Source organism: Cebus imitator, unplaced genomic scaffold (genome assembly GCF_001604975.1).
Source record: "Cebus imitator isolate Cc_AM_T3 unplaced genomic scaffold, Cebus_imitator-1.0 Scaffold899, whole genome shotgun sequence".
NCBI classification, from domain to species: domain Eukaryota; kingdom Metazoa; phylum Chordata; class Mammalia; order Primates; family Cebidae; genus Cebus; species Cebus imitator.
The window spans coordinates 103,471-124,842 of record NW_016108214.1 but is presented as its reverse complement, the minus strand read 5'-3'; the positions used below and the strand labels follow the sequence as shown (position 1 = coordinate 124,842).

The following is a 21,372-nucleotide window of genomic DNA, read 5'->3' as shown; positions in this document are numbered from 1 at the left end:
AATTGAATATACTGTATTGCTTTCTCTTGCCTGATTACCCTGGCCCAAACTTCCAGCACTATGATGAATAGGAGAGGTGAGAGAGGGCATCTTTGTCTTGTGCCAGTTTTCAGTGGGAATGCTTCCAGCCTTTGTCCACTCAGGATGATATTGGCTGTGTGGTTTGTCATAAATAGCTCTTATTATTTTGACATACGTTCCAACAATACTTAGTGTATTGAGAGTTTTTAGCACGAGAGGCTGTTGAATTTTGTTGAAAGCCTTCTCTGCATCTATTGGGATAATCACTTGTTTTTTGCCTTTGGTTCTGTTTATGTGATGGAATAATTATGTTTATAGATTTGTGTATGTTGAGCCATCCTTGTATCCCAGGGATGAAGCCGACTTGTCCGTGATCAATAAGCTTTTTGATGTGCTGTTGGATTTGGTTTGCCAGGAATTTACTGAGGATTTTTGCATCAATGTTCATCAGGAAATATGGCCTGAAATTTTCTTTTGTCGCTGTGTCTTTGCCAGGTTTTGGTATCAGGCTGATGCTGGCCTCATACAATGATTAGTGAGGATTCCCTCTTTTTTCATTGTTTGTAATAGTTTCAGAATGGATGGTACCGGCTCTTCTTAACACTTGTGGTAGTATTTGACTGTGAACCTGTCTGGCTCTGTAGTTTTTTTGGTTCGTAGGCTGTTAATTGCTGCCTCAACTTCAGAACTCATTACTGTTCTATTCAGGGATTCTGTTTCTTCCTCGTTTAGTCTTTGTAGGCTGTACTTATCCAGGAATTTATCCATTTTTTTTCTAGATTTTCTGATTTATTTGCATAGAGGTTTATGGTATTCTCTAATGGTAGTTTGTATTTCTGTGACATCAGTGATGATATCTTCTTTATCATTTTTTAATTGCATCTGTTTTCTTCTTCTCTCTTTTCTTCTTTATTAGTCTGGCTAGTGGTCTGTCTGTTTTGTTCATCTTTTCAAAAAGCTAGCTTCTGGATTCATTGATTTTTTTTTTTAATTTTTCCTATGTAGGGCTGATTGTTTCTCTATCTCTTTCATTTCTCTCTGATCTTAGTTATTTCTTGTCCTCTGCTAGCTTTTGAATTTGTTTGCTCTTACTTCTCTAGCTCTTTTAATTGTGACATTAGGGTGTCGATTTCAGATCTTTTCTGCTTTCTCTTGTGGGCATTTCTTCTACACACTGCTTTAAATGTGTCCCAGAGATTCTGATACATTGTGTCTTCATTCTCATTGGTTTCAAAGAGCATCTTTACTTCTGCCTTCATTTCATTGTTTATACAGTAGTCATTCAGGAACAGGTTGTTAAGCTTCCACGTAGTTGTGAGGCTTTGAGTGAGTTTCTTAATCCTGAGTTCTAATTTGATTGCAGTGTGGTCTGAGAGTGATGTGGTGCTTAGAAGAATGTATATTCTGTGGATTTACGGTGTAGAGTTTTGTAGATGTCTATTAGGTCTGCTTGGTCCAGATCTGAGTTCAAGCCCTGGTTAACCTTATTAATGTTCTACCTCACTGATGTGTCTGATACTGACAGTGGGGTGTTAAAGTCTGCCATTATTATTATGTGGGAGTCTAAGTCTCTTTGTTGGTCTCTACCAATTTGCTTTATGAACCTGGGTACTCCTGTATTGGGTGCATATATAGAAAATAGTTAGCTCTCCTTGTTGCATTGATCTTTTTACCATTATGTAATGTCCTTCTTTGTCTCTCTTGATCTTTGCTGCTGTAAAGTCTGTTTTGTCACAGACTAGAATTGCACGCTCTGCTATTTTTTGCTTTCCATTTGCTTGGATAATATTTCTCTATCTTTTTATTTTGAACCTATCTGTGTCTGTGGACACAAGATGGGTCTCCTGAGTACAGCACACTGATGGGTCTTGAGTATTTATCCAGTTTGGCAATCTGTGTCTTTTAATTGGGACATATCCCATTTACATTTAAGGTTAATGTTCTTATGTGTACATTTGATCCTGCTGTTATGATGCTAGCTGCTTATTTTGCTTGTTAGTCGATGCAGTTTCTTTGTAATGTTGATGTTCTTTATGATTCAGTGGGTTTTTGCAGTGGCTGGAACCTGTTGCTCCTTTCCGCGATTATTGCTTCATTCAGGAACCCTTTCTTGTAAGGCAGGCCTGGTGGTGACAAGAGATTATGTCACCACCAGGCCTGCCTTATGAGATTTTGCTTGTCTGTTAAGGATTTTAATTCTCCTTTACTTATGAAGCTTAATTTGGCTAGATATGAAATTCTGGGTTGAAAATCCTTTTTTGTAAGAATGTTCAATATTGGCCCCTACTCCCTCAGGCTTGTAGGTTTTCTGCTGAGAGATCTGCTGTTCCTCTGATGGGCTCCCCTTTGTGGGTAACCTGACCTTTCTTTCTGGCTTCCCTTAACACTTTTTCTTCATTTCGGCCATGGTGAATCTGATGACTATGTGCCTTGGAACCCCGGTTGCTCTTGAGGAATACCTTTGTAGTGGTTTCTGTATTTCCTGAATTTGAATGTTGACCTTTCTGCTAGGTTGGAGAAGTTCTCCTGGATAATAATCCCAAATAGTGTTTTCCAACTTGTTTTCATTATCCCCACCACTTTCAGCTACACCGATCAAATGTGGATTTGGTCTTTCCACGTAATCCCATATTTCTTGGAGGCTTTGTTTGTTTCTTTTCACTCTTTTTCTCTCATCTTTCCTTCTTGCTTTCATGGAGTACATCATCAATGTCTGATAACCTTGACTCAGCTATTGGAACTTCTGTATGTTTCATGAAGTTCTCTTGCTGCGTTTTACAGCTCCCTCGGGTTGTTTCATGTTCTTCTCTGAACTGGTTATTCTAGTTAGCAATTTGTCTAACCTTTTTTCAACGCTGTTAGTTTCCTTGCATTGCATTAGAATATGCTCCTTTAGCCCAGAGAAGTTTGTTATTACCCACCTTCTAAAGCCTTCTTCTGCCAATTTGCCAAACTCATTCTCCATCCAGTTTTGGTCCCTTGCTGGCACGGAATTGTGATTCCTTGGAGGAGAAGAGGCATTCTGCTTTTTTGGAATTTTCTGCCTTTTCGCACTGGTTTATTCCCTTCTTTGTGGGTTTATCTACCTTTGGTCTTTGAAGTCAGTGACCTTTGGATGGGGTCTCTGAGTGGCCATCCTTTTTGTTGATGTTGATAGGATTACTTCTGTTTGTTAGTTTTCCTTCTAACAGTCAGGCCATCAGGCCCATCTGCTGCAGGCGTGCTAAATGCTGGAGGTCCACTCTAGGCCCTGCTTGCCTAGGGGGTATCACCAGCAGAGGCTCCAAAACAGCAGAGATTGTTGCCCGATCCTTCCTATGGTAGCTTCGTCCCAGAGAGCGACCTACCAGATGCCAGCCAGAGCTCTCATGTATGAGGTGTCTCTGTCGGGCCCTAGTGGGAGGTGCCTACGGGTCAGGATACATGGGGATCAGGGAGCCACTTGAGGAGGCAGTCTGTGCCTTATCAGAGTTCAGGTGCTGTGCTAGGGGATCCTCTGCTCTCTTCAGAGCTGCCAGGCAGGGACATTTAAGTCTGCTGAAGCTGTGTTCACAACTGCCCCTTTTCTCAGCCTCTGTCCCAGGAAGGTGACGGCTTTATGTATAAGTCCCTGACTGGGGCCACTGCCTTTTTTCAGAGATGCCCTGCCCAGGGAGCAGGGACTCTAGGTGAGACAGTCAGTCTGCTGCGCACTTGCTGAGCTGTCGCTCCGCTCAGTCCAAACTGTAATTTTAAAGCCACCTACCTACCTGAGCCTCAGCAATGGCAGATGCTCCTCCCCACACGTAGCTTGAGCATCCCAGGTCCAGCTCAGGCTGCCATGCTGGCTGTGAGAATTTCATGCCAGTGGGTCTTAGCTTGCCGGTGTCCATGGAGGTCCAATCCGCTGAGCCAGACCACTTGGCCCTCTGGCCTCAGCCCTCTTTCCAGGGGAGCGAGTGGTTCTGTCTTGCTGGCATTCCAGGTGCCACTGGGGTATAAAAAAAGAAAAACAAAACTGCTGCAGCCAGCTCAGTGTCTGCCCAGATGGCTGCCCAGTTTAGAGCTGGAAACCCAGAGCCCTGGTAGTGTAGGTACTGGAGGGAATCTCCTGGTCTGTGTGTTACGAAGACCATGGGAAAAGCACAGTGTCTGGGCCGGGGTGCAGGGCACTGTCTCTAATGCCTTCCCTTGGCTAAGAGACGAAGTTCTGTGACCCCTTGCGCTTTCTGGGTGAGGTGATGCCTCACTCTGCTTCAACTCACTCTCTTTGGGCTACGCCCACTGTCTGACCAGTCCCAGTGAGATGAACCTGGTACCTCAGTTGGAAATGCAGAAATCACCTGACTTTTTTATCGATCTCTCTGGGACGTGCACATCAGAGTTGTGGCTATTAGGCCATCTTGGACCTACCTCCTATATTTTTTTATATAGGTACCTTTCCCAGTGGAATAACTTTCTTTACATGGCTCTGAATTACTCATGTCAGCCTGAAGGAGTCCTTCTGTATTCCCCATAGGGAGGATTTTGGGAGACATACTTCCAGAATGTTCACTTCCCTACTAGTTTATTTATTCTTTTTCCATTGCAGGACTTTAAACATGTCATCCTACTGGCTTCTGGCCTTCATTATTTCTAAGGAGAAATCTGTTGATAATTCTGTTAATAATCCATTATGTGTGAAGGATCATGTCTGTCATGCTGCTGTGAACTTCCATCTTGGTGTCTTATCTTTTGATGGTTCAAATATACGGTGTCTCCTAGAGTTTATCTAGTTGGAGTGCACTGAACTTCGTGGTTGTAGGTAGACTTTCAGGGCATTCCACAAATTTGGAAACTGTTTAATGATTTTTGCTTCAACTGTTCTTTTGCACCCTCTTTTCTCCTCTTCTTACGAAACTCTCATTCTGCATATATTGGTGGACTTGATGGTGTTGCACAGGTCTCCTAGGATCTGTTTAATACTCTCTTTTTGCCCCCTGCTGACTTGGTTATTTCAATTGACATATCTTAGAGTTTGCCAGTTCTTTCTTCTCCCTGCCCAAAACTCCTTTTGAAACTGTCTTTTAAGTTTCTCACTTTTGCTATGGGACTGAGAGCTTCAGAATTTTGATTTGTTTCATTTTTTATAATTTTTGTGCCAAAGTCTTGGAACTCTTGTTGGAGGGACATTACTCTCCTGATGTCCTTTAATTCTTTGTGCATTGCTTATTTAGCTATTTAAGCCTGTTTAAGAGAGTTGGTAGCCTTTATTAAGGCCAGTGCCTGGGCTGTCTCGGAGCTTTTTTCTTTTAACTGAAGGGCTGTACTTTCTGGATTCTTTGTATGCCTCCTGATTTTCCAGACTGAACATTTTCGGTGTTGCATCCTGAAAATCATGTTATCCTCCTTGTCTTCTCTCAAAAATTTGTTTTTCTTGCTTTTATTCACAGTAGTTGTTGTTCGGTTAGTAAATTTCCTGAACTAGTGTTTTTTGGGGATAGCTTTAAATTCATAAAACACAGATGAACCATCTTAAACTGAACTGTTTGGTGACATTTAGTACATTCACAGTGTTGTGCAGCCACCATGTCTCTTTAATTCTAAAACATTTTTATTGCCCCAGAAAATGTCTCAGAGCAATGAAGTAACTTCTCATTCACCTTTCCTTCTAGCCTTGGACCACAGATTTGCTTTGTCTCTATGTATGTGTCTAGTCTGCATATTTCCTATAAATGGAATCATATAATATGTGGCCTTTTATATCTGATTTCCATTACTTAGTAGTGTAATTTCCTCAAAGTTCTTCTGTGCTATGGTGTGTGTCAGATTTTCATTCTTTTTCTATGGCTGAATAATATTACATTGTAGGGACAGACCACATTTTACTTATCCATGCATCTGTTGAGGCACATTTGTGTTGTTTCCACCAGTTAGCTATTGTGACTATTTCTGCTGTGAACATAAAGTGTGCAAATATTTGTTCAAGCTCTTTCTTTCAGTTTTTTGGGGTATATACCCAGAAGCGGTATTGGACAATCATATGGTAATTCTCTCTTTTAGCTTTCTGGGGAACTTCCATACTGTTTTCCCTAGCAGTTTCATAGCTGTTTTGCATTCTTGCTAGCCACCCACAGCGTTCTAATGTGTCTGGATTCCTGCCAACACTGTTATTTTCTGCCTATTTTTTTTATGGCCATCACAGTGACCAGAAATAGCATCTTGTGGTTTTGATTTTCATTTTCCTAATGACTTAGGTTGGTTGGCAACTCTTTATATTCATGAGTAATCTTTGGATATTATATGCTTTTTCTGCTTCCCATTAGCCTGGTGATCATCTAGCAATCTAACAGACTCTTTCTTAAGCCAAAATAATAATGATAATAATTAATAATAATATCAACCACACTGTCTTTGCTGATTGTGTTTGATTGGGAATGCTTTTACAGGGCTGTTTTGAAAACTGTTTTAGACTCCACCTCCTGCTTAGAAAGACTATAAAAGTCAGACAGAGGTGAGCCTAGAGAGTCTTAGATCTTTTCTGAGCGTGCCTCTTGCCCTGGTCATTAATGTGGCTCTCTCGGTTCTTAAAATCAGACGTTGCTGTGGCTAATACCTCTCTTCTGAGGGAACTCTCAGGGTGGAGAAGGAAAGTCAATCCTCCAGGAAGTCACCAGACAGGTCAAAACATGCCACCTTAATTCTTTGGGACAAAGGTTCCCATTGTGGTCCCTGGCACCAGCCAGCCTTACCAGCATCTCAGGTTGCTTTCCCAAGGTTGTTGCTGAGATAGAAGTAGGTGCAAGTATGTATGCAGGGAACTTATTACACTATAGCACTCTTTAGAATACCAAAATTAAAAAACTTATGAAAATTCATGAAGTGTTTTCTTGGTATCTGTGAAGGTTTTTGTTTGTTTGGTTTTTGTTTTTGTTTTTGAGACAAGGTCTCACTCTGTTGCTCAGACTAGAGTACCGTGGTGCTATTTCAGCTCACTGCAACCTCCTTCTCTCAAGCTCAAGCAATTCTCTTGCCACAGCCTCCCAAGTAGCTGGGATTACAGGCCACGCACCACCATGCCCGGCTAATTTTTGTATATTTTTAGTAGAGATATGGTTTCACCATGTTGGCCAGGCTGTTCTTGAATTCTTGACCTCAAATGATCCACCCATCTCACCCCACAAAGTACTGGGATTACAGGTATGAGCCTTCTGCTCTGTATTTGTTTCTTTAATTACACATTTTCTCTGAATACCGCTTGTAAACTTCAGTCTCATTTTTGTTAAGGTACATGCTTGAAGATAGAGTGTTTTGTCTCTTCCTACATCTGTTCCAGTGTCTAGAGACATTTTGAGTTCACATCTGACCCATTAGTTTTCACCCACACCTCTTTCTGTTTTCCTTTGTCCTTTTTAGGTTGTCCGCACAAACCAGTGTGCAGGGGAATTTGTCATCACTTTTCCTCGTGCTTACCACAGTGGCTTTAACCAAGGCTATAATTTTGCTGAAGCTGTCAACTTTTGCACTGCTGACTGGGTGAGTTGAAATGTGGTGGTCCTGCAGGTAGAAAGTGTAAAGAATATGGGTAAGGATTATTGCGGAGACACTAAGCGTGGTCTCCAGAGAGCCACACACAGTCTTGAACACACTTGCAGCTACCCACTGGACGCCAGTGCATTGAACACTACCGCCGGCTTCGGCGCTATTGTGTCTTCTCCCATGAGGAGCTTATCTGCAAGATGGCTGCTTTCCCGGAGAAGTTGGATCTGAATCTAGCAGTGGCTGTGCACAAGGAGATGTTCATCATGGTTCAGGAGGAGCGACGTCTGCGAAAGGCCCTTTTGGAGAAGGTGGGTGGTGAAGAGCAGGGCTTAGAGATTTAGTCACACACACTATGTTACAGAGCCACAGACCAACAGTGATTAACCATTGTGTGTCTGATCTTTAAATCATGCATTTTGAAATGTAAAGACAGAGGCTGTATGTGTTTATATTTTTTCTTCCAATTTCTCTACAGCTATTCTTACAAGGTTGAGTCCACAGCGGGGCTCAGTGTTGGCTGAGGTGGGGTGTCCACAACGTGCTCCTAGTCTTTACAGTATATGTGGGTTGAACACCCCCAGGGCATCACGGAGGCTGAGCGAGAGGCTTTTGAGCTACTCCCAGATGATGAACGCCAGTGCCTCAAGTGCAAGACCACATGCTTCTTGTCCGCCCTGGCCTGCTACGACTGCCCGGATGGCCTTGTATGCCTTTCCCACATCAATGACCTGTGCAAGTGTTCTAGTAGTCGACAGTACCTACGGTGAGCATGGGAACACTGAGGGGATGGGGAGGAGGTTACAGAGCTGGGCCAGACGTGTACCCTTCTCCGCTTTTTTCCTCTAGGTATCGGTACACCTTGGATGAGCTCCCCACCATGCTGCATAAACTGAAGATTCGGGCGGAGTCTTTTGACACCTGGGCCAACAAAGTGAGAGTGGCCTTGGAGGTGGAGGATGGCCGTAAGCGCAGTGAGTGATGGGAAATGGAAGGGCCCCTTGAATAAGCCCTGTTTCTTTTGGGTATTCACAGCCTTCTTTTTCTGCTAACACTGCCTACCTGTTGCAACTTGTACTCCCTCTAGGCTTTGAAGAGCTCAGGGCACTGGAATCGGAGGCTCGTGAGAGGAGGTTTCCTAACAGTGAGCTGCTTCAGCGACTGAAGAACTGCCTGAGTGAGGTGGAGGCTTGCATTTCTCAAGTCCTGGGACTGGTCAGTGGTCAGGTGGCCAGGTATGTGAGAGGGGAGAAGGCAAACAAGGGTGGCAGTGTGTGAAAATGAATAACAAAAGTGGACAGACTACAAACAAACAACCCCATTTGAGGCTGAGGCACGAGAATCGCTTGAACCCTGGAGGCAGAGGATGCAGTAGCCGAGATCCTGCCATTGCACTCCAGCCTGGGCAACAAGAGTGAAACTCCATCTCGGAACAACAAAAAAAGAAGCACAGACTCAGCATTCGGCAAGCTTTACTGGGAAAGGGTAGATGATACATGGACAAAAAACAAAACAAAACAAACAAACAAAAAAAATCCAGTATAAAATTAACTAGAAATTACTGAAGTAAATAGTTGCATGCTGGCAAAATTGCAGTCTTGTTCTGCTTCTTAGGAAATCTCATAAAATTATGCAGACATCAGAATTTCCACAAAATTTACTTTTGGCTTGGTAGTGAGGTAAAACTTTAGACGTTGAAATAATCCTATATTTAACTCTTAGTTTCCAAACGTATATGACAATAGATACATAGACTTTTCAGATTGAAAAATCAAGTATATAGTTATGTACGGTCAGGCGATGGAGATGTGTTTTGAGAAAAGCATGACTAGACAATTTTGTCATTGTTGCATACATGCCGCCTGCTTACATAAAACTGGATGCTGTGACCTCCTTCACACCAAGGCTGTGTGGTAGAGCCTATTGCTCCTAGGCTGCAAAGCTGCACAGCGTGATACTGTACTGAATATTGTTGGCAGTTATAAGACAGTGGTGAGTATTTGTGTGTCAAAATATCCAAATGTAGAGTTAGTACAATAAAAGCATTGTGAAAGACATAAAATACCGTACACTTACCAGGCACGAAACTTGCAGGACGGGAAGTTTCTCTGGGTGAGGAACTGACTGGTTAGAGAATGTGAAGACTTTGGACATGGTTGTACACTCCTACAGACCTAAAAAACATGTTACACTTTGGCTACATTAAGTTTATATAAAGGTATCTTTCTTTAATGGTAAATTAGCCTCAGCTACTGTAATTTCCTTTTTAACTTTTGCTCAGAGTATGTCTGCAGATTTGTTATGTAGGTACACTTGTGTCATGGGGGTTTGTTACACAGTTTATTTCATCACCCAGGTATTAAGCCTATTATCCCTTAGTTATTTCTCCTGATCCTCTCTCTCCTCCCATCCTTCACCCCCTGATAGTCCCCAGTATGTGTTGTATGCATGCATCAATGTGTTCTCATCATTTAGGTGCCGCTTATCAGCGAGGACATTGTGCTATTTGATTTTCTCTTCCTGTGTTAGCTTTGCTAAGGATAATGGCCTCCGGCTCCATCCATGTTTCTGCAAAGGGCATGATCTCGTTCTTGTAATGGCTGCCTCGTATTGCATGGTGTGTATGTACCACTTTTTCTTTACCCAAGCTATCATTAATGGGCATTTAGGTTGATTTCATGTCTTTGCTATCGTGAGTGGTGCTGCAGTGAGTGTAGCATAGGCATATGTCTTCATGTAGGAAAATTTATTTAACTTTGGGTATATATCCAGAAATGGGATACCTGGGTCAAACAAATGGTATTTCTGTCCCTAGATCTTTGAGGAATTGCCACAGTCTTGACTAATTTACACTCTCACCAACAGTGTTTATGAGTTCCTTTTTCTCCGAAACCTTGCCAGAATCTGCTATTTCCTGACTTTCTCTTAGCTGCCATTCTGACTGGCGTGGTCAGGTGGTATCTCACTGTGATTTTGTTTTGCATTTCTCTAATGATCACAGAGGCTGAGCCTTTTTTTCATATGTTTGTGGGTCACATGTATGTCTCTGAAAAGTCTGTTTATGTCCATTGCCCACTTCATAATGGGGTTGTTTGTTTTCTTCTTGTAAATTTGTTTAGGTTCTTTTATAGATGCTGGCAATTAGATCGTTGTCAGATGCATAGTTTGTAAAAACTCTCCCATTCTGTAGGTTTTCTATTTACTCTGTGTGTAGACAGTTTCTTTGTCTGTGCAGAAACTCTTTAATTAGTACTCGTGTCAATTTTTGCTTTTGTTGCAGTTTGTTTTGACGTCTTCATCATGAAAGATGAAGAAGGCATTTTGTCCATGCCTGTGTCCAGAATGGCATTACCCAAGTTGTCGCCCCAGGGCATTTATGGTTTCAGGCTTTACATTTCAGTCTTTAATCCGTCTTGAACTGATTTTTGTGTAAGGTATAAGGAAGGGGTCCTGTTTCAATTTTCTGCATGTGGATCAGCCAGTTAGCTCATCAACATTCATTGAATAGGAAGTTGTTTCCCCATTGCTGCTTTTTGTCAGCTTTGTCAAAGATCAGATGGCTGTAGGTGTGCAGCCTCATTTCTGGGCTCTCTATTCTGTTTCATTGGTGTATGAGTCTGTGTTCTTTTGTCTATTTCATAAACATTTAATTCCTATTTGAATATTTTACTCTTTTCTAATAACAGCTTAAAACACAAATGTATTGAGCAGTTGTACAAAGTATTTTCCTTCTCCATATGGTCCTTCTGTAAGCTTTTTTTTTTTTTTTTTTTTTTTTTAAGTTTTTTTTGCCTTTTTTTTTTTTTTAACATTTTTGTTAAAATTTAAGACATAAAGACACACATTGGCCTAGGCCTACACAGACTCAGGATCCTGAATATCACCATCTTCCCCCATCCACATCTTATTCTAATGGAAGGTGTTTAGGGCACTAACACATGTATAAACGTATCTGGTATGGTAACAGTGCCTCCTCCTGGAATATTTCCTGAAATTCCCTTTGAGGCTGCCTGACAGTTAACTTTTGTTTATAGTAGGAGTATATTCTAAAACAGTGGTTTTAAAAAAAGTAGTGTGGTGTCAAGACATTAACCAGTTCGTAGCCGTTTGTTATCATTAGCAAGTATTACGTATTTTATGTGATGGATGTGCTAGATAGACTCTTATATGACAGGCAGCAAGTTGGGTTGTCTCCACCAGCATCACCACAGACACGTGAGGAATGTGTTGCAATTTTACAACTGCTACGCTCTCAGCAGGCGATAGGAATGTTTCAGTACTATTATAATTTTACAGGCCCACTATCAAATATGAGATTTGTCATTCACTGAAATATCATGTGGTACGTGAATGTACATAAACCGAAAATTTTAGGTAAAAGCAGAAATAACAGCAATCGTTAATCACAATGCTAAATCGAGTCATGTCTTTTTAAGAACCCTATTTAAAAAAATAAAGCTTCGTTAGTAGTAAGGAATTTTAGATGAAGTAGGGAATCGTTGTGAGAGTAAAGGTATCAAGACCGTAAAGCAAGGGTATACATTTGAACCAGTTTCTACCTGAGAATATAAGTAATTTTTTCAATGAAGTTTAAGGAAACATGGAAAGATTTTGAAGTGGAGAAGAACACAGCAAAATGGATATTATACAATTTATTATTTTGGACCTGTTTGGAGAATAGGTCTGGCAGGATGTGACATGGTCTGATTTAAAATAAATGAACTGATGAGGAAGCTTTTTAAACCGTCCATCACATAATTGTTAGCCTGAGCTATAATTGAGATTGTGAATAGCCTTTTTGCCTTTTCTGTTCCACCTAGATTTTCAGTGGCCCATATCCCCTCAGCTTAGTTTCTTGTGTTTTGTCTTCATTCTCAGGTCTGCCACATTTTAGAAACACATTATTTCAAATACTCTTAAATTGTCCTACTTTTTCTTAACCGCTTTTCTCATTGCTCTCTTTCTTTATAACATGGAAACGTAAAATTTTATAATGAATTTCACTTTTATGGATAACTCCTTTCCTGACTCTAGTTCAAGCAAAATAAGGCTTTTCCAGCTTGAACTGACGATACTCATGTATCATGACCTTGGGTTCCAATTTCAATCTGTCTTCAGCTTTCCTCATGTATTTAACTCTCAGGCCTCTTCAGTTCTTCTTTCCCTTTTAGGCAGTTAGAACCAAAGAGTAAATCTTGGAATGTGCCATCACGTGGTACTGTTTCACTTCTGGCATAATGAACTCTTACATCTTTCTGGCCTAGAGTAGATTTATTATTTTGACCATTCGTATCATCATGTAGCCCTCCTTGCTGCTGCTTTCTTTTAAAATTTATTAAGTTCTGTGGTGCATGTGCAGATCATTGAGGTTTGTTACCTAGGTATATATTTGACGTGGTGGTGGTTTGCTGCATCCATTGCCCTGTCATCTACATTAGGTATTTATATATCCTAATGCTCCCCAATCCCCTCAACCCCCTGCTACTCCTCCCCAGCCGCCAACCACCTGGGCCCCGGTGTGTGACGTTCTGCTCCTGGTGTCCGTGTGTTCTCATTGTTCAGCACCCACTTATGAGTGAGAACATGTGGTGTTTGGTTTTCTGTTCTTGTGTCAGTTTTACTGAGAATGATGGTTTCCAGATTCATCCGTGTCCCTGCAAAGGACATGAACTCATCCTTTTTTTCTGGCTGCATTGTATTCCAGTGTATATATGCCACATTTTCTTTATCTGGCCAATCATTGATAGGCATTAGGGTTGGTTTTGAGTCTTTGCTATTGTGAACAGTGGTGCAATAAACATACATGTGCATGTGTCTTTGTGACAGAATGATTCATAATCCTTGGGTATATCCTCAGTAATGGGATTGCTGGGTCAAATGGTATTTCTACTTCTGTGTCCTTGAGGAATCGCCACACTGTCTTCCACAATGGTTGAATTAATTTACACTCCCACCAACAGTGTAAAAGCGTTCCTATTTCTCCACATCTTCTCCAGTGCCTGTTGTCTCCAGATGTATATAGTGATGGCCATTCTAACTGGCATGAGATGGTATCTCTTGCATTTCTCTAATGACCAGTGATGATGAGCATTTTTTCACATGTTTGTTGGCGGCATGAATGTCTTCTTTTGTAAAGTGTCTGTTCATATCCTTTGCCCACTTTTTGATGGGGTTGTTGGTTTTTTTCTTGTAAATTTGTTTATGTACTCTTATAAATTTGTTTAAGATTCTGGATATTAGCCCTTCATCAGATGGGTAGATTGCGAAAAATTTTTCCATTCTGTTGGTTACCAATTGACTCAGTTGACAGTTTCTTGGCCTGTGCAGAAGCTCTGAAGTTTAATTAGATTCCATTTGTCTATTTTGGCTTTTGTTGCCATTGCTTTCAGTGTTTTAGTCATGAGTCCTTGTCCATGCCTATGTCTGGATGGTATTACCTAGTTTTCTTCTAGAGTTTTTATGGTGTTAGGTCTCATGTTTAAATCTTTAATCCAGCTAGAGTTAATTTTTGTATGCGGTGTAAAGAAGGGACCCAGTTTCAGCTTTGTGCATATGACTGGCAAGTTTTCCCAACACCGTTTATTAAATAGGGAATCCATTCCCCGTTGCTTGCTTTTGTCAGGTTTGTCACAGATCAGATGGTTGTAGTTGTGTGGCATTCTTTCTGAGGCCTCTGTTCTGTTCCATTGGTCTGTATCATTGTTTTGGTACCACAGACATGCTGTTTTGATTACTGTAGACTTGTGACATAGTTTGAAGTCAGGTAGCATGGTGCCTCCAGCTTCTTTTTTTTTTTTTTTTTTCTTGCTGAGGATTGTCTTGTCTATGCAGGCTGTTTTTCGGTTCAATATGAGTTTTAAGGTGCGTTTTTCCAATTCTGTGAAGAAAGTCATTGGTAGCTTGATGAGGATAGCATTGAATCTGTAAATTACCTTAGGCAGTATGGCCATTTTCATGATACTGATTCCTCCTAACCATGAGCACGGAATGTTTCTCCATCTATTTGTGTCATCTCTTATTTCCTTGAACATTGATTTGTACTTTTGGTTGAAGAGGTCCTTCACATCCCTTGTTAGTTGTATTTCTAGGTATTTTTTCCTCTTTGTAGCAATTGTGAATGGGATTTCACTTGTGATTTGGCTCTCTGTTTGTCTATTATTGGTGAATAGGAATGCTTGTAGTTTTTGCACATTGATTTTGTATCCCCAAGACCTTGCTGAAGGTATGCTTGTCAACTCAAGGAGGTTTAGGGCTTAGACGATAGGGTTTTTGAAATCTACAGTCATGTCATCTGCAAACAGGGACCATTTGACGTCCTCTTTTCATATTCACATAGGCTTTGTTTCCATCTCTTGCCTGATACCTATAGCCAGAACTTCCACTTCTTTGTTGAATAGGAGTGATGAGAGAGGGCATCCTTGTCCTTTGCCAGTTTTCAAAGGGAATGCTTCCAGTTTTTGCCTATTCAGTATGATAGTGACTGTGGATTTGTCATAAATAGCTTTTGTTATTTTGAGATACATTCCATCAACACCTAGTTTATTGGGGGTTTTTGGGATAAAAGGCTGTTGAATTTTATTGAAGACCTTCTCCGCATCTATTGAGATAATCGTGTGGTTTTTGACTCTGGCTCTGTTTACGTGATGGATTACGTTTTTAGATTTGTGGATCATGAACCAGCCTTGCATCCCTGGGGTGAAGCCAATTTGATTGTGATGGATAAGCTTTTTGATGTGCTGGTGCATTTGGTTTGCCAGTATTTTATTCAGGACTTTTGCGTCAAATGTTCATCATGGGTCCTGGTGTGAAATTTTGTTTATTAGTTGTGTCTCTGCCAGGTTTTGGTATCAGGATGATGTTGGTCTCATAAAACGAGTTAGGGAGGATTCCCTCTTTTTGAGTTGTTTGAAATAGTTTCGGAAGGAATGGTACCAGCTCCTCTTAGTACATCTGGTAGAATTTGACCGTGAACCTGCCTGGTGCTGGACTTCTTTTGGTTGATAGACTATTAATTGCTGCCTCAACTTCAGACCACCTTATTGATCTATTCAGGAATTCAACTTTTTCCTGGTTTAGCCTTGGGAGGGTGTAGGCGTTCAGGAATTTATCTGTTTCTTCTAGATTTCCTGTTTTATTTGCATAGAGGTGTTTGTAGTAATCTCTGATGGTAGTTTGTGTTTCTATGGGATTGGTGGAAGTAATCTCCTTTGTCATTTTTTTATTGCATGTATTTGATTCTTCTCTCTTTTCTTTTTTATTATTCTGGCTAGGGTTCTATTTTATTGATCTGTTCAAAAAATCAGCTTCTGGATTTCTTGATTTCTTGAAGGATTTTTTGTGTCTCTGCCTCTTTCAGTTCTGCTTTAATCTTAGTTATTTCTTGCCTTCTGGTAGCTTTTGAGTTTGTTTGATCTTTCTCCTCTTGTTCTTTTAATTGTGACATTGGAGTGTCAATTTTGTATCTTCCCTTGCTTCTCTGGTGGGCATTTAGTGCTATAAATTTTCCTCTAGACACGACTTTAAATGTGTCTCAGAGATTCTTGTACATTGTGCCTTTGTTCTCATTGGTCTTGAAGGACATCTTTATATCTGCCTTCATTTCATTTTTTATCCAGTAGTCATTCAGGGGCAGGTTGTTGAGTTTCCGTGTACTGGTGCGGTTTTGAATGAGTTTCTTAATCCTGAGTTCTAATTTGATTGCACTGTGGTCGGAGAGACTGTTGGTTACGATTTCCGTTCTTTTACATTTGCTGAGGAGTGTTTTACTTCTAATTATGTGGTCACTTTTAGAATAAGAGTGACGTGGAGCTGTGAAGAATGTATGTTCTGTGGTTTTCGGGTGTAGAGTTCTATAGATGTCTGTTAGGCCTGCTTGGTCCAGATCTGAGTTCAACTCCTGAATAACCTTATTAATTTTCTGTCTCATTGATCTGTCTAGTTTTCACAGTGGGGTGTTAAAGTCTACCACTATTATTGTGTGGGAGTCTGAGTCTCTTTGTAGGTCATTAAAAACTTGCTTTTTGTATCTGGGTGCTCCTATATTGGGTGCATATACAGTTAGGATAGTTAGCTCTTCCTGTTGCATTAATCCCTTTATCATTACATAATGCCCTTCTTTGTCTCTCTTGATCTTTGTTGTTTTAAAGTCTGTTTTATCAGAGACTAGGATTGCAACCCCCTGCCCTTTTTTTTCCCTCTCCATTTCCTTGATAAATCTTCCTCCATCTCTTTATTTTGAGCCTGCGTGTGTCTTTGCATGTGAGATGGGTCTCCTGAATACAGCACAGTGATGGGTCTGACGCTCTACCCAATTTGCCAGTCTGTGTCTTTTAATTGGGGCATTTAGCCCATTTATGTTTAAGGTTAATACTGTTATGTGCGAATTTGATCCAGCCATTTTGATGCAAGCTGGTTGTTTTTTGCTTGTTAGTTGATGCAGTTTCTTCATAATGTTGATAGCCTTTACAGTTGAAATACTTTTGCAGTGGCTGGTACTGGTTGTTCCTTTCCATGTTTAGTTCAGGAGCTCTTGTAGGGCAGGCCTGGTGGTGACAGAATCTCTCAGCAGTTGCTTGTCTGTAAAGGATTTTCTTTCTCCTTCACTTATGAAGCTTAGTTTGTCTGGTTATGAAATTCTAGGTTGAAAGTTCTTTTCATTAAGGATGTTGAATATTGGCCTCCACTCTCTTCTGGCTTGTAGGGTTTCTGCCGAGAGATCCTCTGTGAGTCTGATGGGCTTCCCTTTGTGGGTAACCTGACCTTTCTTTCTGGCTGCCTTTAGCATTTTTTTTTTTTTTTTTTTTTTCATTTCATCCCTGGTGAATCTGACAATTATGTGCCTAGGGGTTGCTCTTCTCGAGGAATACGTTTGTGGTGTTCTCTGTATGTCCTGTATTTGAATGCTGGCCTGCCTTGCTAAGCCAGGGAGGTTCACCAGGATAGCACCCTGAAGAGCGTTTTCCAACTTCGTTTCATTCTCCTTGTCACTTTCAGGTACACCGATCAAATGTAGATTTGGTCTTTTTACATAATCCCTTAGTTCTTGGAGGCTTTGTTTGTTTCTTTTCACTCATTTTTCTCTAGTCTTCCTTCTCACTTTATTTCATTGAGTTGATCTTCAGTCTCTGAGAGTTTTTCTTTTGCCTGGTCAGTTTGGCTATTGAAACTTGTGTATGCTTCACGAAGTTCTTGTGCCGTGTTTTCAGCTCCATCAAGTCATTCCTATCCTTCTCTACTCTGGCTATTCTAGTTAGCATTTCATCTAACCTTTTTTCAAAGTTCTTAGTTTCCTTTTGTTGGGCTGGAACATGCTCCTTTAGCTCAGGGAAGTTTGTTATATACCCACCTTCTGAGGCCTGCTTCTGTCAATTCATCAAACTCCTTCTCCATCCAGTTTTGTTCCCTTCATGGTGGTGGGTTGTCATGCCTTGGAGGAGAAGAGGCGTTCTTGATTTTGGTGATCTCAGCCTTTTTGCGCTGGTTCCTTCCCATCTTTGTAGATTTATCTACCTTTCGTCTTCGAAGTTGGTGACTTTTGGATGGGGTTTCTGAGTGGACCTCCTTTCTGTTGATGTTGAGGCTCTTTCTTTGTTTGTTGGTTTTCCTTCTAACAGTCAGGCCCCTCTGCCGCAGCTCTGCTGGTGTTTGCTGCAAGTCCACTCCAGACCCTGCTTGCCTGGGAATCACCTGCAAGCAGCTGCAGATCAGCAAAGATTGCCACCTGTTTCTTCCTCTGGTAGCTTCATCCCAAAAGGGTATCTGGTATCTGTCAGATGTTAGCCAGAGCTCTCCTGTATGAGGTGTCTCCCAGTTAGTGTACACACAGGGCGGGTTTGGGGGGTGCGGAGTGGTCAGGGAGCCACTTGAGCAGGCAGCCTGTCCCTTAACAGAGCTCAAGCTCTGTGCTGGCTGAACTGTTGCTTCCTTCAGGGCTGCTGGGCAGGGACGTTTAAGTCTGCTGAAGAGGAACTTCACAACTGCCCCTTTTCCCAGGTGCTCTGTCCCAGGAAGATGGGGGCTTTGTAAGTCTCTGATGGGCTGCTATCCTTTTTTGTAGAGATGCCCTGCCCAGCACCCTCCTTGCTTCTTAATCCTCCCATTGCATTGTATTTAAAAATTCTTGTACTTCAGTTTCTGGCTTAACAGATGTATTGTGTTTTGTCTCACTGTGAAATCTCCTATTCCTGAATCCTATTGGCTGTTTGTTTTTATGTCTCTTCCTCATTCTTCAGGTTTTAACTGGATGACTGATGAAAATATAACTTAAGCTATCTTGGGGCCATTTCTCATTTCTCTGTTCTCTTGCAGCCTATTTATATTTATTCTTGTTCTTCTTTTGAATGTTTCTAGCCATCTGGTATCATGGTAACATGTTAGTAGTAGGCATAGTGGTAGCAGGTTAATATGGTTACCTTTCCTCAAGAAGCTGGACTCTCTCGCTTTGACATCTGTAGTTTCTACTAACTGCTTCTGTCAACTACCTAGAGGTGTTTTTGTCAAATCTTAACTTACTGGTCGGTATCTCTGCACTTAGCAGAAAACCTTTGCATGTATTACGGAAATACAAAAGGGAAAGAGGGACATTAAAACTCACAAATTGTTTGAAATGTGGCCTTAGGAGGTTAACTGACCGAGTTCTTTCTTCCTGGTTCCTGCAGGGTGGACACTCCGCATCTGACCTTGACTGAGCTCCGGGTCCTTCTTGAGCAGATGGGCAGCCTGCCCTGTGCCATGCATCAGATTGGGGATGTCAAGGTAAGGAGGGGCCCGGCAAGATGAAATTTTTGTTAACAACAAATACTCAGGAAGTCTGACACATCAGGAAAGCTTGAGAACCTAATTATTCTAAACAGTCTTCTTACAATAAAAGATTCTTTCCTAGAAGTGGTAGAGATGAGTGTTCCCATAGTGGCTCTGTCTTTACAGGGTATGAGGAAGTATCCTTGAAGACTGAAATAATTAAACACTCTAAAAGAGGGGCCTATATAAGATCTGGCTCTTGGGAATGGGATGGAGAGGTTTATTTATTTATTTATTTATTTATTTTTATGCTTTTATTTTTTCCCTCCAGACGCTAGAGTCTTAGAAAGCTTATTAGAGGGATAAGGTTGTGTTAAAGTAGGTCTGGAAAAAGATATCTTAGGTAATTAAAGGATAAAAAACGGCATCCTATGTCAACAGAAGACCTTTGTTACTATCAAGTAGATGATGTTTTAGGATATGGTTGAGAATAAGTGTAAAGCAACAGGGAATGCCTGTGAGAGAAGATGGGAAGTGGAGCAAATCTTGATGGTTGAGGATGTATGTGGCTAAAGAATCTGCATTTTATTCTATGTCCTTGCAGGATGTCCTGGAACAGGTGGAGGCCTACCAAGCTGAGGCTCGTGAGGCTCTGGCCTCACCGCCCTCTAGTCCAGGGCTATTGCAGTCCCTGTTGGAGAGGGGCAAGCAGCTGGGTGTGGAGGTGCCTGAAGCCCATCAGCTACAGCAGCAGATGGAGCAGGCACAATGGCTCGATGAAGTGAAGCAGGCCCTGGCCCCTTCAGCCCACAGGGGCTCTCTGGTCATCATGCAGGGACTTTTGGTTATGGGTACCAAGATAACCTCCAGCCCTGCTGTGGACAAGGCCCGGGCTGAGCTTCAAGAATTGCTGACCATTGCAGAACGTTGGGAAGAAAAAGCTCATTTCTGCCTGGAGGCCAGGTGGGGCCTAGCATCCTAGCAGCTCCCTGTCTGTATCTTGACTATAATCCTCAGAATTTGGGGGTGATCCAAAGTATGATCTCTATGGGTACCCTTGCGTACCAGACTTCCAGTTGGACATCTACTAAACTCCAAAGGATTGGCATGACATGCCATCGAGTCCCATCTAAATGATGTGCCATGCTGATGTTTCAGTGTCATAGAGGCAACAATTGGGGAAATATTCCTTGGAAGATGTAGCTTTCAGGTGAATGGATGCAGAATGTGACTTACAAGAGACCTGTATGCCCCTTGCAATGCTAGAAAGTTCCTCTGTGTGGCTCATTTACTCTGTCACCCTTTTCGTTGCTTATGCTTTTATCAAAGAAACCTAGGACTAAAAAGGGGAGCATGTATACCGGTAATATGTAATGATAGGTTTCTCTTTTTCCAAAAAAATTCTAGGCAAAAGCATCCGCCAGCCACACTGGAAGCCATAATTCATGAGACAGAAAACATCCCTGTTCACCTGCCTAACATTCAGGCTCTCAAAGAGGCTCTGACTAAGGCGCAAGCGTGGATTGCTGATGTGGATGAGATCCAAGTGAGGACCCTGCCACCCCCATCTTCCACCCCAGGCCTTCAGTCCAGCTGGGAAGAGATGGCATATATACTGGGATGTGCTGGGTTGCTGGGATGGGTTGGGTTGGCTGGAGAGAGTAATGGGCATGGCATGTAGTCAGGAGGCAAAATGTGCCTGATGAGCAGGGTGAGAGGAAGAGTGTGAGGCTGGCCTGAAGGAAGAGAGGGCAATGGTTGGGATGAGAATGGTGGGCCAGGGAAACAGGTGGTATGGGAGTGAGCAGGGCAGGGGCGTGGCGGAGAGAGGAGGCAAACCACAACAGAAGGCTGACTGGATACTTGGGGCTGAGCCAGTCAGTAGATGCCCGAGTTGTGAGAGAGAGTTAAGTGGGTGTTCCTTAGGATGACGCCTGTTTTTTTCTACCTCAAGACTGAGCCCAGTTCATGTTTCCAGCTCACGGCCAGGCACAGAGTAAGCATCAGTAGCATTGGCAAGTTGAACTGAGCTGTCTCTTGCCCTTGTCCCTAGAATGGTGACCACTACCCCTGCCTGGATGACTTGGAGGGCCTGGTGGCTGTGGGCCGGGACCT

At 41.9% G+C, this 21,372-nt stretch overlaps 1 protein-coding gene across 1 annotated transcript in view; it reads left to right on the top strand.

Moving 5' to 3' along the window:
- The window catches only part of KDM5D (lysine demethylase 5D), a 66,598-nt gene that overhangs the window by 40,291 nt on the left and 4,935 nt on the right, over window positions 1-21,372 (top strand). The window contains exons 14-22 of the mRNA XM_017520905.2: window positions 7,396-7,515; window positions 7,635-7,829; window positions 8,103-8,284; window positions 8,368-8,492; window positions 8,606-8,753; window positions 19,176-19,272; window positions 19,862-20,220; window positions 20,665-20,803; window positions 21,311-21,370. Of these exons, the coding sequence (XP_017376394.1) occupies window positions 7,396-7,515; window positions 7,635-7,829; window positions 8,103-8,284; window positions 8,368-8,492; window positions 8,606-8,753; window positions 19,176-19,272; window positions 19,862-20,220; window positions 20,665-20,803; window positions 21,311-21,370 (1,425 nt within the window). The remainder of the gene's footprint in view (window positions 1-7,395; window positions 7,516-7,634; window positions 7,830-8,102; window positions 8,285-8,367; window positions 8,493-8,605; window positions 8,754-19,175; window positions 19,273-19,861; window positions 20,221-20,664; window positions 20,804-21,310; window positions 21,371-21,372) is intronic.